Genomic DNA, 15,545 nt, shown 5'->3' on the forward strand with positions numbered 1-15,545 from the left:
ATACTCCAGAACCAACCGCCAGTCTGTGAAGTGAATAATCGCCACTCCACCAAGTGCTCCCCATGCAGCCATATTTGGCACCCTAGATATGGGGGGAAAGGAGATTTATAAATGAATCGTATAACCACAGGCTGCAAAACACATTTCTAGAGCTACTTGGATAGTTGTACTCATTGATTCAAGTGACATGAAGATCTTATAAGAGCCTTTTATTCAGAACATGCATACACACTTCCCTGAGTTATGCACAGTGACAAAACACATGTTCATAATGAGATCAATAATAATCATCTTTATATATTACTGTTTGTACAAAGGCCATCTGAGTTGGTTTTTTTGCAAGGTCAATTATAGTGTTGCGCTCTCACTATGTTTGTGGAAAAACAAACAGCTGTCAAGAGACTCTCAGGAGTGGTCCCGCATGAACCATCATGTTTGAGGAAGAGAATAAATAATGGTGCATCTCATAAACATGCATTTCATTTTACCACAATGAATTATATTATAACAATATTACTGTGATTTTACATAAGACGTTTATCGGACTAATAAAGTGGTCAAATAATTCATGAATTACTTTTGAGATGCTTCTGTTAGCAAAGAAATACGAGCACTTATGCACTAAAAGATATTGAATATTGCAATATTTTGGATCTGATTTAAGAGTAATTGAATCCTCGACAGACAAAACATCAAATGATTCTTAGATCACACATCTTGTCAGTCTAAGTAAATATTAACGTCACATGCCTCCTCTAACGAACGTTAGAAATTATAGAAGACACAGTTCAGCATTTTAGGATATTGTCTGATTATTCCAACCAACCCAGCTATGCTAGCTAACTATGGGAAATAGTAAAGCAGGCTAAGCTAAGAAGCTAAACGGGTCACCCAGAAGGACACAACCGTTGATCAGCATTTCTAACATGACGGAAGCCCTAAAAACATTCTTTCCATGACAGCAATCCACATATGTTGATGTTTTAACTTACCACATTCTTACAATCGTAATATTCTTGGCACCGACGAATTTATTTAGTATTTTCTGGATCATCCTGACCTCAGTTGTAGTTCTTTACTTGTCGCACTGTTTTCTCGCGCTCACGGCCGTAAAGGACCCCCGGACAGGGCTGCCTTTTTATATGCCTGTTTAAAATAACACACTGAGCGCAACAGCTACGGTTCATTTCAGGCCACCACTTCAAAAGGTCTCCATTAACAGAGTTGTTTTTAAGACTGTGCCCCGTGTTGGGCAACCTTTTTAGTTGCAAGTCATATTGCAGTCGTGTGCATGTTGACTTTACGAAATCAACTGGTTTTAATCATGTCTTGAGTTTAATGTGGTGCTTTGGTTTCGTAATCGTGAATCACAAACGCAATGGTGATCCCCAACCGGCTATTGACAATGGCAAATATGAACAAATTCATTTTCCGAACTACAATAAACCCTTTATTACAATGTTTTCCTTTATTTTCCTTTTTATGTATACAATATTCAAAAGCCAGACATTGGAAAAGGTATAATCTGTTATTAAAAATGGCACATTTATTGCTACATTACTGTTATATACAGGACAGTTCTCAACTATATATATTTATATATATATATATATAAAAAAAGAGAGAGAGAAAGAGAGATTGAGTGAGACACTGAGGACCCTGCAGGAGTCAACAGTGTCCTCACTCCCAAGATGTCAGGCTCTGTACCTGTGAATGTATTAACACTCAATAGTCTCCCCCTTTTTAGTTCAACAAAGATATGACAAAACTGTTGAAAGCAAGTGTTTTATTACTGCTTTCTTATACCAAAACAATTTTAAGCCCGTCAACTTAACATTTTTCATCATAATAATGTAATTTTCTGTTGACATCATGTGCTCCTGCAGTGGTCGGCTTGCTTTTCTGCAGATTTCAAACTGTCTATTGTCAAGATTCTTGTTAAGAAATAAGGTTCCCCCAAACAAATTATTTGAGTATGTAGCTTGTAGGCTAATGGGATGCTCACAGAATACTAAATGACATCAAGTCAGATTCCCCCCTTGGAACAAATCGGCAATATTCAGTACAATAATTGATCTTGAAATAATAAAAAGAAAAACTTCAAATTCAACTTTTTGAAAGAAGTGATTAGAACTTCTCAAAAAAAAGTCACTGTCAACGGCATCCAAGAGCTGGAAGAGGTGAAGATAGTCACTGGAGACTAAATATACTGAAAGTCACTGCAGCAAAGGGCTTGCACTCTGATATACAGAAATGTAAAATGCTCCAAGTCATTCGAGGTTCCAGCTACGACGGAAAATAAAAATTCACTCCCTACATTGAAATTGAAGCAACACATACACTGAAACATGTTAATGTGCATCAACAGCAGACAATCAGAGCCAAAAGCAGCATCTCTTGAACCCTGTAATGTCAAGCGATGGCGCAATATAGGGCAGATAGAAAGAAAACTCATGACCTGGACCCATGACCTTAACTAAAACAGCAGTTTGGACAATATAATCCAGTTGAATAATTAGAAAAAAGGGGAATAAAAACTAAACAAGATCTACGTAACATTTATTTATTTAACTAGATACACTGAAAGAAAATCTCTTTATACCATTTAAACTTCTTCCTGAAAATTGAAAAAAGCATTAGGAGAAGGGAGGGTGGGGGAATGAACAAGTACCTCTTTAATCTCCATGATAAATGAAATGATATGGTTCACAAAATAAAACTGTCTTAAATGAAAATACAAGTTCAGGCACTGATAAGGTATCACTCTCCCATCATGTCATCTTAAGTCTTGAGAATGAAAAGGCCACACTATTGATTTGTATAGGTCTTTTTCTTCATCTCTTTTTGTAGAAATTAAACACACAAAATGCTCTACCTCCCATTTGTGATTACATGTTGGTAAAAACCATTCACAACATGACATGGGAATAACGTCACAATAACACTGTTTTGTTCTCCATATTATCCATTACCTCACACCCAAATACGGACGTCTGCCTCCAAAATAAATGTGCAGACTACTGAATAGTGGGCTGCACACTGAGAGTCACTTGGTTGAGGGCAAACATTAGAGAGAAAAAAAAAAAGGTGAAATGAAAACTAGTATACGATACTGACAAAACCCAGGAACACGACTTTGAAAATGAAGGTGATCCACATTTGTATGGTAGCTACATTCAAAAACCAGTTGCATAATTACTGTTAGAGACAAAATCTTCCCACATTTTTCCTCAGTGCCTCGCTGCGAAAGTAAGAAAACTTCAACAGGACTGTGGCACAAACTGTCCACATACCCCCAAGTGGAAAGAAAAAAATTCATCTGGGTAGCCGATGATGCGCTTTAAAACTAAAACTGGAATAAAGGATACACCAAACGCTTTTTCATTTATCATCCGTTTACCTTTTTCCTCTGCCATCCCGGTTCAATTTTGAATTTTTTTTTTTGTTGAATAATTTCATTTAAATGTCAAACACCCCCTTTTTCAGCTCATCTACAATACACTCTAAACTTCAAACTAATATTGCCATTTATGTAAAAAATCTACAATGTATAGACTAACAAAAAATATATATTTTTTTATATATATTTAATTTTTGAAAAATGAAACATATCAGAGTAATGTATGAAGTGAATTTACACGTCACACTTCTCTCAGTAAGAAACGGGAGAACAAGCGTACTCAGGAGGAAGATGAGGGGCTGTAAATCAGTGGGAATGCTCATTTAGGAAAAGAAAGCCTCCGTTACACGAAGGTTTGTCTGCTTCAAACAAATGTGGACTGATGAGATCCCTTCTTTAAAAAGGAACCCAGATTTATTTTGTCTTTTAAGGGGAAAGAAAATTGAGCTGTCAAGTCTGCTGGCATTGTCAGTAAACCATTTTAGGAAAGTAGGAGCACTAAGTGGTGCTGATCACTTAGCAAGTGTCTCAAATGGCTTTAATACATGACTTTCGGGGACTGAAATGCGCAACACGTCGACACTTAACTTGCAGCCTAAACGTATACAACTGTGCTTTGTCTTGTCAAAGTATGCTTTAGTCCATAAAGCAGTACAGAAACCTGAACATATGACAAGGGATTACTGGAGTAACACTAGAATTTATGGTCAACAAATAGGAAGAACGGGGTTTGTAGTTGACTGACTCTACCACTTGGATAATTCCTAACCTTCAAGGACACTCCAAGTTTCCAGATGCATTGTGGGTTGAGACCGGGCTTGAGTCGGAGACTGCCTCTAGTTCAGAGTTCACGTCTTTCACGAGCTGCTTTTGAACTGCCAAGACCGTTTGACCTTCCCGTTGTGACCTTTCTGCCGCCTTCCCGAAACATTTGCTGATAAGATCGGGGAAAAGTCACTGAATTTAGACAATTCAACTTCAACTATGGGCTTGGTTACATAACATATGTAAGACTGTACCATCACGCTGGGAATGACATACATTAAAAGTAACTGCTCATACACATAAGCAATTCCTCACAATAAATGTTCCTCACATGTAAAGCAATTTGCTTAAATGTCAAATAGAAAACATGTAACAATTAGGCACAAATCCTTGATTCAATTTGTGTTTGTTTAGGTCTCCTTTCTGTCACAAGAGCACCTCTCGGCAGTGTGTCAAGTCCCAATTTGTGGCAGGACAAAAAAGTACTCCGGTGTTCCATCATCTTGTGGAAACCAAGAAGAAGATCTTTTTTTTTTACATGTATAAAACAAAGCAAAACTAAAAAAAAGTTCTTCACATTTGAGCTTGTAGTCATGGTTGGGAGTGCGACAAACAGGCTGTGTCAGTTTTGGCAGTATGCATGTGTGTACGAGTGTGTGAATGTGCATCTTGAAACTTGAACGGACAATACACAGACATGTCCACATATACACACACACACTGGAGAATAATGGGTGGAAGAAATCTGTTAAGGCCACATCCTCTGACAGCCAAGGAAACACCACCAGACCTGCAAAAAGGAAGGACCACAAACATTATGTTGTTGTAATCCTGTATAAAGAAATCAAAAAAATGTTGAGGATTATATTGAGCCCACTGCCACCTACGTGCTAGTGCAATTCATATTTTAAAAAGTTATAATCCCTAATACTCAGGAGCTGCTTAACGTTAAAAAGTATTCAACTGGTGAAAAACACGGAGTGGCTTTAATTGTGAAGCAGCCACAGGAGTTTATAATGGCTATTTTGCATCAGTGGATTAGTTTCTTAAATATTGCAGAAGGTAATGGAGCAAAAAGGAGCAGCCACAGCGAGCTGGTTGATGAAGAGCTTCAGGCGACAAGCCGCACACCTCTTCATCAAGGTAACCAACTTTACCTGTCCCCTGCTGCTATGTGCATACTCTGGATTGCCATTGCTTATGGTACGATGGCAAAAGACTAATTGACGCTTTTTAATTACTATTACAACCATGTCAGGTTGTTTTTAGGCTACTGTGGTTGTATTTTTCTGGTCAAGCAGTGTTTGCTGCCCCAAATTAACACATGTAAATTAACCCCAAATTAACACATGTAACAATAAGTGTTGGCAAATCAACCAGGAATATTATTTTAAGGACTTAAACTTTTAAGTAATTGTGGGTAAAACAAACACCTATAAAACACTCAGGGTTACATCCTAATAAACACTTTAGTAGTATATTTTTAAACTCCTACCTGGTGTTACATGTGGCCAACTGGGTTGTGGGCATCTCCTCCCATACTAGGATGGCCTCCTGAGAGCTGCATGGGTGCGTCACCCACGACCCCAGACACCTTCTCCTCCTCCCGGCGTTTTAAACATGCTGCCTTAGGGTTAAGGTTACGCTCTGACAGAGGAAGGGAGAACAGAAACAGGCCTTCTCAGTATAAAAGAGTAATGATGTATTTAACAAAAAGGTAAACATAACTGTGCTTCCCATCCCCAATGTGCTGCTTGCAGACTGACCTCTGACTTGCTGTTCTAAATTAAGGATGACATTGACAGCTTGGTGCAGGATAAGAAGTTTGGTCTGAGGTTTGTCATGGCTTAGGTGCAGCTGGCACATCCTCCCGAGCTCCTTAAATGCCTCGTTGATGTCCCGTACTCTGAGGCGCTCGCGGGCATTGTTAGCCACTCGTCGCTCCTTCTCGCGTTCCATCTTCACCTCAGGTGGAAGGTCCTCATCATCTTCCTCATCTAGACTACTTACAGACGGAGACAAAACAATCAAGCCGAGTGCAGAAACACATTTCACGACAATCAATTAAACACTTGGTGTGTTCATCTGACCGTAGGAATGACATTCCACTACTTTAAGTTTAGCATGAACAGCAAGAACTGTACACCCACAGTTGAGCTCTTTACTGAATGGATGCACTTAAAATATTGTTAAATGCATACTATATAAAAGTGAACACTAGAAAACCATCATTCAAGAAGCACTAGATCCCACTATCCCACATTCATTTAAACAAAATATCTGATATGTTTACAGTATAGTACGCTGTGTGTGTGCTGCTGTCTTTACAAGGTTTTTAACTAAAAGTTATGTACTTAAAATAAAAAGGGACGGCATAATGAGCTGTAGTTTCCTGCACAGTTTTTGGTCATCAAAAAAATAATCTTTGTCGAGTTTATCAGTTTCACAAATCTTTTCTCCCTCCCCGAATCCATTTCTATTTTCAAAATGTTTCAAATATACAGTAATATTGAAAGTCAGCGATGTATAATACAATTCAGAATGTCATCCAGTTATATTACAATGATTTAACCAATTAAAAATCAGATTTTAGACACCAGTTCCATGAACATGTGCTTTAATTGATGTTTGGCAATAGCCAACAAAGCACAAAGAAATTGACCCTCTATTGGAAAAACTTACTCATCCCTCTGGTCTGAAAGGCTAGAGAGCATCTGGAGGGTCAACGCCTCCTTTCTGAAAACGTGACATGAAGGGAAGGGGGATTTCGACATTGTTAAATGCCTCACAAGGTCTGGGCGATCGGTGGGTTCACACAGGACAGAAGCGACGACTACGATCAATTACATTGTCTGACATGTGGAACCTTGCGGCATACATTTCCAATATAAAATAGGTTCCTTAATATTTGCACACTTGGCATCTGTGTCAAGACAATCTCCACCTTTGTGGTAAAATAGTTGTGTGATTTTATTTTCATGCCGTTATATTTTAATGTAGTTTTATAAAGTCTTTGGTTGAAATACAAAGACTAGAAAACAGTAAGGACCACCTTACCGTCGAAGAAGGCGTGCTGTCTTGGCGTCCTTCTTTTCGTCATCAGATTTGTCTCCAACAGATGAGTTGTCGTCATCCTCCTCCTTATCGTCTTCTCTTTTGATGTCTGAGCCGCTGGAGGAGTGCGTAGAGCGGGCCAAACCAGGAAGACCTGGGGAGAAACGCATAGATCTTAGGTTTCAAAGTACCCTCTCAAAAAGGACAGGATGTGATTCAACAGATGAACGTAGAACTCTTACTAAGTTAGGCAAAGAACACTGAAGAATTCTCAATCGCATATCACCGTGTAAGTACGCTAGCCGAAACATGAATGAGTATCTGGGTACTGAAGTCAGACATTTGGTTTTGTGGCGATGCTAAATGGAAGACATTGCTTTGAGCAGTTTCACTAAACAACTGATGTGCTCCACTAAGTAACAAGATACCTAGTCAGACTTACTGGTAAAGCCTTCCGGTTGGCCGACTGGTGGTGTGGGTCCGGATGCGTGATGGCCGTGCAGAAGAGTGCTGCTGGGAGGAAGGCCTGTGGGCTCCTCGTGTTTCCCTCCCTGCTGATGAAGGTGGAAAATCATGAGGTGAAGCTCACAAGGACATAAACATCACAACTACGCCTCTAAAAAATAAAAAAAACTGACTGCATATTGCATTGTACCAACTTTAAAAGACAAGAAAAGCTGTAAAATGACTTGACGTGTGCACAACTCTGAGAACAAATATGTACTAAATGACGTCGTTAATTAAAAATGTGTTATATGTTGTTTGCCTTCATTATTTATTAAAATTAACTCAGCAAAGAAGATGCATAAAAATACAGTTTACTCCTAATTGCTTTTAAATTAAAAATGTTTTACCAGCAGATGGCACAAATACTATGTTTTACTTTTTTTTGTTCCTTATGAAATGTACTCATTAGTAATGCATTCGTTATTGTTCCTTCTCTCCATATTTCTTTCTTGCTAATAAGAACGGAAATCAAATTTCTTCAAAGAGCATATTTGGTGTGTAACATAAAGACAAGATAAAAAATCAAGGTACCCTGTCAATCAATAAATCAAAGCGTATTGCACATGTTATGGATCATGCTGTATGTTCATTCCAACCTCCATACAAATAAGTTTCTTCAGTAATGGCTGATGGAATAAGCATATACTTCAACCTCCATTAGTTCAGCATTAAAACAAACTCTTTGCAGAGTTTTCAGAAGTGTTGATATCAGTGGCGGGCCGTCAGTGCCTGCTAAGACTTCTCTGCTGGCCTTAACAGAATTACAAAGTTATAGCTATTTATAAAATGAATGTTTTGTTTAAAAAACAAACAGTTTTTAACACAACCAGCTGTTAAACAGCTAATGAGACTGTGACTAGATGGCAGTGAATGCGCAGGCAGAAAATCCACAGCCCGCCACTGGTTTACATATGTTATGTGTGTCATAAAACACAAATGAACACTTTAGTTTGCATCCTGCTTGACTCACCATTGCAGGATGTCTGTTGCTGAGGGCAAGGCTTGCATTTGGGAAAGCTGGAGAGAGGCCCCCAAGGCCCCCGTTTTGTACCGCGGACAGCAGGCTGTGTATGTCGGGGGCGCCCTCTAGACCCTGACCCACAGCATGGCTACGCAGTACATGGATGGCCTCCTCCAAACGGTCCTCCATTTTACTCTATAAAAACACAACAAGCAAGTACTTAGACATCAATATGACAAACCATCCTAAAAGTCTCAGACACTGCTTATAAAAGCACAGTATGTCTTTGACAAAATACTTTGTACTTTAAAGTGCACCAACTAAAATAAGCATAAAACGGCTATAAGAATGTGTTAAGACAACCGCTTGCTTAAAATTGCTTTGATGTAGCAGAGAAATGTTTTCACATACCAGTGCGTGTGGTTGCCCTTCATAGTTGGGTGTGGTTGGTCTTTGCCACTGAGACTGAGCTCCTGCAGAGAGAAATATTGGGATAGTGTTTTGAGGTACATCTTAACTTGACAGCAGATGGCGCTGCAGACACACGTGTCTACGCTGAAGATCATTAAGATTGCAGAGGATCATTTTTGCGCCAACAATTTCAAGTGATTCTTTTTTTGTGTGCCAAAAACAAGGTTGCAATCAAACTGAACAAGTTAAATCAATTGGACTGATGTCAGTATTCTGTGGGAGAAATTTAAATATTTTCCAAATTTGTGGTTGCATGAGTGAGAATAAAGCACAGGGTAAAACCACCTGATCGCAGTTTACCAACCTTCTGATTGGCACGATTTGCTCGGCTGTTAGGTTTACATGAATCTCACATCAAAGCAAGATAGTAGTTCAATGATGCAGGTAAAATAAAGACATGGTAAATTATGTGTTTATGAATATGCAGATTTCTTTATATTCGTGATAAAAACGACACATTGCGGTGGTGATTGGAGATTAAATGCCTTTAAGTGACTCGGCATAAACAACTTCTAATGTTGTCTTCTTCTACACAAGTACCAATTATGTCACTCATATGATCAATATTTCAGAATCCAACTGTACCTGCAATAGCCTGAGGAGAACCAGGAGTAGATGGAGCGGATGGGAAGTTATTACTGTTGTGGTCCGCCGGGTAAATCTAAAATCATTGATCACACAGCCCAACATTATTGATTTTCACCGCAATAGTGAACTTGTGCTGAGCAATGTGTCACCACAATAGATTTGTCTACATGATACAATGGTTTCCATATCACACAATATTTATCTCTAATCACTCAAATGCCATGTCAGATACGTTAACTAGAAGAATCAAAGAGTTACAAATAACATAAGAATTTACTTAGCATTTTTTGTAAATTAGAACAAATACTACTTTCTTAAGTGAATGTTAAATCTTCCTTTTGTCCTTATTGAGATGTGTCGTTGGCATATTTCACTAAGGAAATATCCTCTGTCTTTTCTAAATTCAACATCACACATCTTCACTTCAGGGGAAATAAAACAAAATTACTATAATAATTTCATTGCCCAGAACTAATTTGAAAAAACAAATAAACAAAAAATAACTCACCGAGGCAAGAGCCTTCCCAATTTCATCTCCTGAACTGCCAGCTGTGGTGCCTCGGTTGGCTGCAGAGACAAAAGAAATCAGAAAGTCAGATAACCCGTTTATTTGTTTTTGAGGGGAGGAAGAAAAAAAAAAAGAAAAAAAAAATCAAATGGCTTTGGTACCGACGCTTCCAAGATACTTATGTGATAAGTTCCTTTTGAAAAGTTCCTTACCCATGATGCCTTCTCCGTTGATGGCGGGAGTGTGGTTGTAGGTGGTGGGGGCTGAGTGGAAGCCATTGACTTCGCTGCCATGCAAAGGATAGTTCTGTGGGGACAGAGGCAGGGGTTGACGCTTCTGGAAAAAGAATACAAGTAGCTTCATAAGGCACAAGCGCCTCACAGAAAAATAAACAAAATGTGAGAAATGCTTATGAAGGAAGATGAATTGATTGATTATCATTCATAACGCAAGCATATATATTACTAAAATGTGAACAGATATTTTAGCTCACGCAGCTCAAATGATTGGTGGTTTTATTAATGGAAAAGCAACGTTTACTTCTGACAAACAGATGCTAAAATCTTTGCTCTCAATGAAAAGCTAGCCTTATGTTCACCACATACATCCTTACAAGCAACATTAGAAGATATGAGCAATTATACAAAAAGAAAAAATAAATAGAATGATTGTGATTGTACACACCATCCTGTCCTGTGGGTTAATTGCAGAGAAGGAGCCCGGTTGTCCAATGTGAGGAGAGTTACCCAGAATGGCAGAGTAGCCAGAGGACGACCAGGGGTCTTCTGAGAAAAACGCAGACACATTTGCAAATATGACAACAGTTTTTTTTTAAATATGCCAAGAGGCCAAATTCATTCCAGTGATATTATGTGAAAGGTTACCTTGCATATAGAAAGGGTAGACAGCTCCAGGCTTAGCACCAGGATATCCTCCATTGTCCCTTGCATACTCATCACCAGATGTGGAAGCATACACCTAAACAAACATTCAGACGGTGAGCAGTTGAGACTGATTTCTAAAACAACAAAGACACACTTTAACATAGACATTTTATGTTTGTGGATTTTTTACAAAAAGATGAGTGTTCTCAATTTGCATCTCAGAGTATCACGAGAGACAAAATAATGAGGAATTGATCAGTCGTATCCTTGCTTTCCAATAGCTTCAAGTGGCCACAAGATGGCAAGAGGGAGTCTGCCGGCGGTGGAGGCAGGCCGGCTCCTCGCCTGTGGAGGAGAACACAGCGGCCATGCCATGCTGGGCACAGCGACGGCTTGAATCCCAGTGCACAGTGAGCACTTCCTCTTGCTCCCAGGACCCCAGTGACATCGCCCTGCCTAGCCTGCAGCCCCTCCCTGTAACACACTCAGTATCAGCTCGCACACATACCATGCCTTAAGCGAGCCAACACTCTCCCTCCACCAGCAATACCCTCAAACCAGCACTATCACGTTCTATGTGGCACCAACAAGAGGATTGGATTCCAGAAAACACGAAAATGGGACAGCTATGGCATTATATAATGGCATCTTAAAAGAGTCCAATTACACATCCTTTCTACATATTGATAACAAAAATGGATGCTGGGCCTTAAGTGACACGTCTCTGCGCTCCAAGATGGACATGAGAAGCCCTCAGTTCCCCCAACACCATCAGCCACCCCTCAGTTCGTCTTTTCCTCTCCTCTGTCGTAACATGGCAAATCGAGGAAGAGAGAAAGAGAATGGAGGCTAGGCTGCAAAGAATGCTAATCCAGGGAAGGGATTTTTTCTGTAATTTGATTTAACAGGGAGAAGTGGAAAGGGAATGGAGAGATGCACTTCTAATTACAGAGCCATCTGCCTGTTCCTGGACCACATCCAACTCCACAGGCAGCTGGGCTGAGGAGAGGGAGTGAAGAGAGGGAGAGAGATGGGGGCTGGGATCCAGTCAGCGAGAGAGAGAGAGAGATAGAGACAGGAAGAGAGGGAGAGAGATTGCAGTGGGTAGGGGGTGGTAAAGGGGCAAGGGGGAGGATTGAGGGGGAAAAAATGAAGGCCCTGATGATTTATGAAATGGGTAGAGAGATAAGGGGTGTTAAAGGGGGACAGGAGAAGGTAATCTAAATGACTTAAACAAAGCTTGATATGGCCAGGGGAGTGTGAAGGAAACAGGGGATTTAAAATGATCACGGTTAATTCAGGGGAAAACATGACGGAGATGGCTTCATTTAACAATAGGCTTTGAGTTGTTCTTTCACGGGGAACAATGTCGAGTGAATCCTGCTGCTCTAGATGGGAACAGAGAACTACACAATGACTGGTGCTGCTGGATAATTGTATTCTCAGGAAGAAAGGGGATTTCTAGGGTAAAATCCTCAACTAATAGGGGTTTAATGTAATTCAGGTTATGACCGTGTAAAGGTCTCTACACTAGAAAAACATGGGTTATGGCAAGGGGTGGGGAGTAGATGAAGATTAACATCAAACTAACCTCGAAGCGCTTGATTCAACCACAAGGGTTTTGTGATTAGTCTATCGGACAACTAGGGGGCAGAAGAGAAGTTCTTTCATGTTGTTTGATTGTTGCAGATGAGAGAGGGTGAAGGTTCACGGGGTTAGGGCAAGGATGTCATGCAAAGGTATCAGTGGGTTACAGAAGGGAGCTGGAGGAGAAATGAGGAATGGCCTTTACAGTGCAGCTATTAACTATCCATTCGCTGATTTATGGCCACATGATTTAAGTAACAAAAGTAGATAAAGAAAAAATAAAGAGCATGTTGACGGGGCGGTAAAGAGAAGCAGAAAGGGAGGGAGTGTGGGAGGGACGAAAGACCACAGGATCATCATCGGCAGTCATTAATCTGGGCTCAGACACGGGGCTAAGAGGCCTCGCAAGCACCGCGCCTCACAACTGGGTCACTCACAGGGGGAGGCCCACCCAGGCCATCATGTGGTGAAGCGTAGGCAGAGGGCTGGGCGAAGTGGGGGAGGGGGGGTTCACACACGCAGACATCTCATCATTCGCACCAAAACCGCGCGGCCATCGTTCACACGGCAGGGAACGACTGAGGTTCAGACAGTGAAAAAGAGGGGGCCTCGGCCAGACAGAGTGTTCACACTCAATCTCTGTGATGTAGTCACCACGGAGGAGTGTGTCTACACGCTGTGGTTTCAGCAGCCACTTTAACATGACAACACCCACAGGTGGAGGACAGCAGTGTCATTTGAAGACAGAAAAAAATAAACTGATTTCTTCATTTCTTCAGCGAGGAAGCGACAAAGCAGCATGTTCACCAGGTCCAACTCAGATCTGTCAGCGTACGACTGTCGATCTGATATGGACCTTCCCCCCCCCCTCCTCGTCAATGCAGCCGGCTGCAGTTGCATCTGTTGCAACTTTATCTCCAAATAAGACAAAAGTCCGAACGCAACACTGTTAATGCTTGACTTAATTTCCTGCCAGATTATGCATCCATGGCTCCGTGATTTGGACCTAGCCAGCCATATAAATCCTTTGAATTCACTCCATCCATGCGTTAAAAAAACATCAGCATAAGCATGAGTCAATCTTCATCTAACTTTTCTTGTGAATGTTGAACAAATTGTGATATCACGAGGAGATATAATACCATATTTATTTTTAAAAAATAGTCTTAATCTTTCTCTCCTCTGCTTTTGTTGCTGGTTCACTGATTCAAGTCACCGTGCTGAAACACAGATGACACGAGTGAGGAGATGCAAAGGTTCCACATCCAGTTAATCTTTTAGGTCACTCTTGTCATCTGAGAACTACACTAGCGTGGGGACTGGGTGACTGAAAATGTTTGTGCAATTTCATATTGATGATCCAGTGGCAGCTCAAGCAGCAAGACTGGGCTCTAATAGCAGCATGACAATGTTGGTTCAAGGACCATAAAGAACTTTCTGGAGAGGGAACTATTAAGAGAAGTTAGTGTTGCGTTGAAAATGCTCCGTGGTATTCAAATTGAGCAAATGGCGTCTGAATCATCTACAATCTACAGCAGCTGAATCTGTATGGATGGACTGGTTGGTAAACAGCAACCAAGACTTAGTGGACACAATCTATAAATGGGAATTATCTGCACAACTGCTGCCCGATTCAATTCTTCGTCAAGTCGCATTAAACTAAGGGTAGGATATATATTCAAACACGTCACGATGACTTGTGTTCGCAACTATGTGTGGTTGCCATCATCCACACATCAGCTGCTGGGAATTCTGGGCCCACTGACAAAATGTGGCACTTGGTACAGTAAATCAAAGCACTATATGGTACTTCGGAGCGCTTAGGCCGAGGATTAGAGTTCGTAAGCACACTATTGAATCCAGTATCAAATCCGCTTTGCAAATTGAAATCCAACTGGATCTATTTAGCTTTCACTTTCCCCGTTTCAAGTAACAAGTTATGAATAACCCAATACTAAAGTAACTACAAATCCAAGACCGACATTCAAAGTGAATCTCTGGGGAAAACAAACTTGCTTTATAGCCATGCAACTTCCTGAACAGCTTCTGCATTGTCCTCAAAAGGAATGTTTCACCCACAAAACGATCATTCGTATATGGTTTGTTTATTCCCCCCTTCCCATCGTGTCACCTTAAAGCTGTGAAGAATCACATGTCCACAAAAGGATGAATGAAGAGAAAAAAGGTACGAGATCAAAACGTCCGTTGACAAACTCACACAACTCCTGCAGTATAATCCAAGTATTTTCATCCAGTTGTTTGCTCACTACTTCCCAAACACATGATTCTTTGCCTAAAAAATAAATTGTGGTGGCCGGTAAAACATACCATTTAAAAACTCTTTCGCATAAACAGTCTTATGCTTTCAGAGGCTCGCTACTCATCTGTCTAAGTAATATAAATAGCAAGGTTTTTAGTAAAGACACATTATACTGTGCGAGTTGTCAGAGTTTGTAAACATATTTATATGGTTTAACTGTTTATAAACCTGGTCTCCATTAACTTAATTTTATCAAGTCTTTCTTCCGTTTTTTTGATCCACACAGAAAATAAATGTTTTCTTCAAGAATTTAGGGTTGCACGCTGCGAGTAATTGATATACAACTGGTCATTTTGTGGGTGAAGTATTGCTTTAACCAATCCCAGTGTCTCATTACACACTTTGTAACCGGCCACCACAACCTAACCTTACGTGAACCATTGGTGCAGTGGCTGCATGAAACACGTGTACCTTCATTACCCAAATCCAGGACCTCTGTGTTCTTACAAAAACGTGCAATTCAAATCAGGCCAGTGAAGAAGGTGAGTTACCAGACTTGA

The 15,545-nt window shown here is 40.3% G+C and overlaps 1 protein-coding gene across 5 annotated transcripts in view; it reads right to left on the minus strand.

The window, feature by feature from the left end:
- Window positions 1–1,358: 1,358 nt before the first annotated feature.
- The window catches only part of tcf3b (transcription factor 3b), a 40,502-nt gene continuing 26,315 nt past the window's right edge, over window positions 1,359–15,545 (minus strand). The window contains exons 9-21 of one of the 5 annotated variants that reach the window (XM_068591520.1): window positions 11,139–11,232; window positions 10,939–11,036; window positions 10,467–10,590; window positions 10,255–10,313; window positions 9,744–9,819; window positions 9,099–9,160; window positions 8,697–8,882; window positions 7,662–7,773; window positions 7,223–7,373; window positions 6,848–6,901; window positions 5,932–6,170; window positions 5,661–5,812; window positions 1,359–4,955 (exon numbers count right to left, since the gene is read on the minus strand). In XM_068591520.1, the coding sequence (XP_068447621.1) occupies window positions 5,667–5,812; window positions 5,932–6,170; window positions 6,848–6,901; window positions 7,223–7,373; window positions 7,662–7,773; window positions 8,697–8,882; window positions 9,099–9,160; window positions 9,744–9,819; window positions 10,255–10,313; window positions 10,467–10,590; window positions 10,939–11,036; window positions 11,139–11,232 (1,401 nt within the window). In that variant the 3' untranslated portion in view covers window positions 1,359–4,955; window positions 5,661–5,666. Of the gene's footprint in view, window positions 4,956–5,660; window positions 5,813–5,931; window positions 6,171–6,847; window positions 6,902–7,222; window positions 7,374–7,661; window positions 7,774–8,696; window positions 8,883–9,098; window positions 9,161–9,743; window positions 9,820–10,254; window positions 10,314–10,466; window positions 10,591–10,938; window positions 11,040–11,138; window positions 11,233–15,545 lie in introns of all 5 variants that reach the window. The other 4 variants (XM_068591521.1, XM_068591518.1, XM_068591517.1 and 1 more) reach the window with 4 other exon arrangements.

The sequence above is a fragment of the Clinocottus analis genome, unplaced genomic scaffold (assembly GCF_023055335.1).
Source record: "Clinocottus analis isolate CAN_PGR_092001 unplaced genomic scaffold, fCliAna1.0.p SCAF_25, whole genome shotgun sequence".
NCBI classification, from domain to species: Eukaryota; Metazoa; Chordata; class Actinopteri; order Perciformes; family Cottidae; genus Clinocottus; species Clinocottus analis.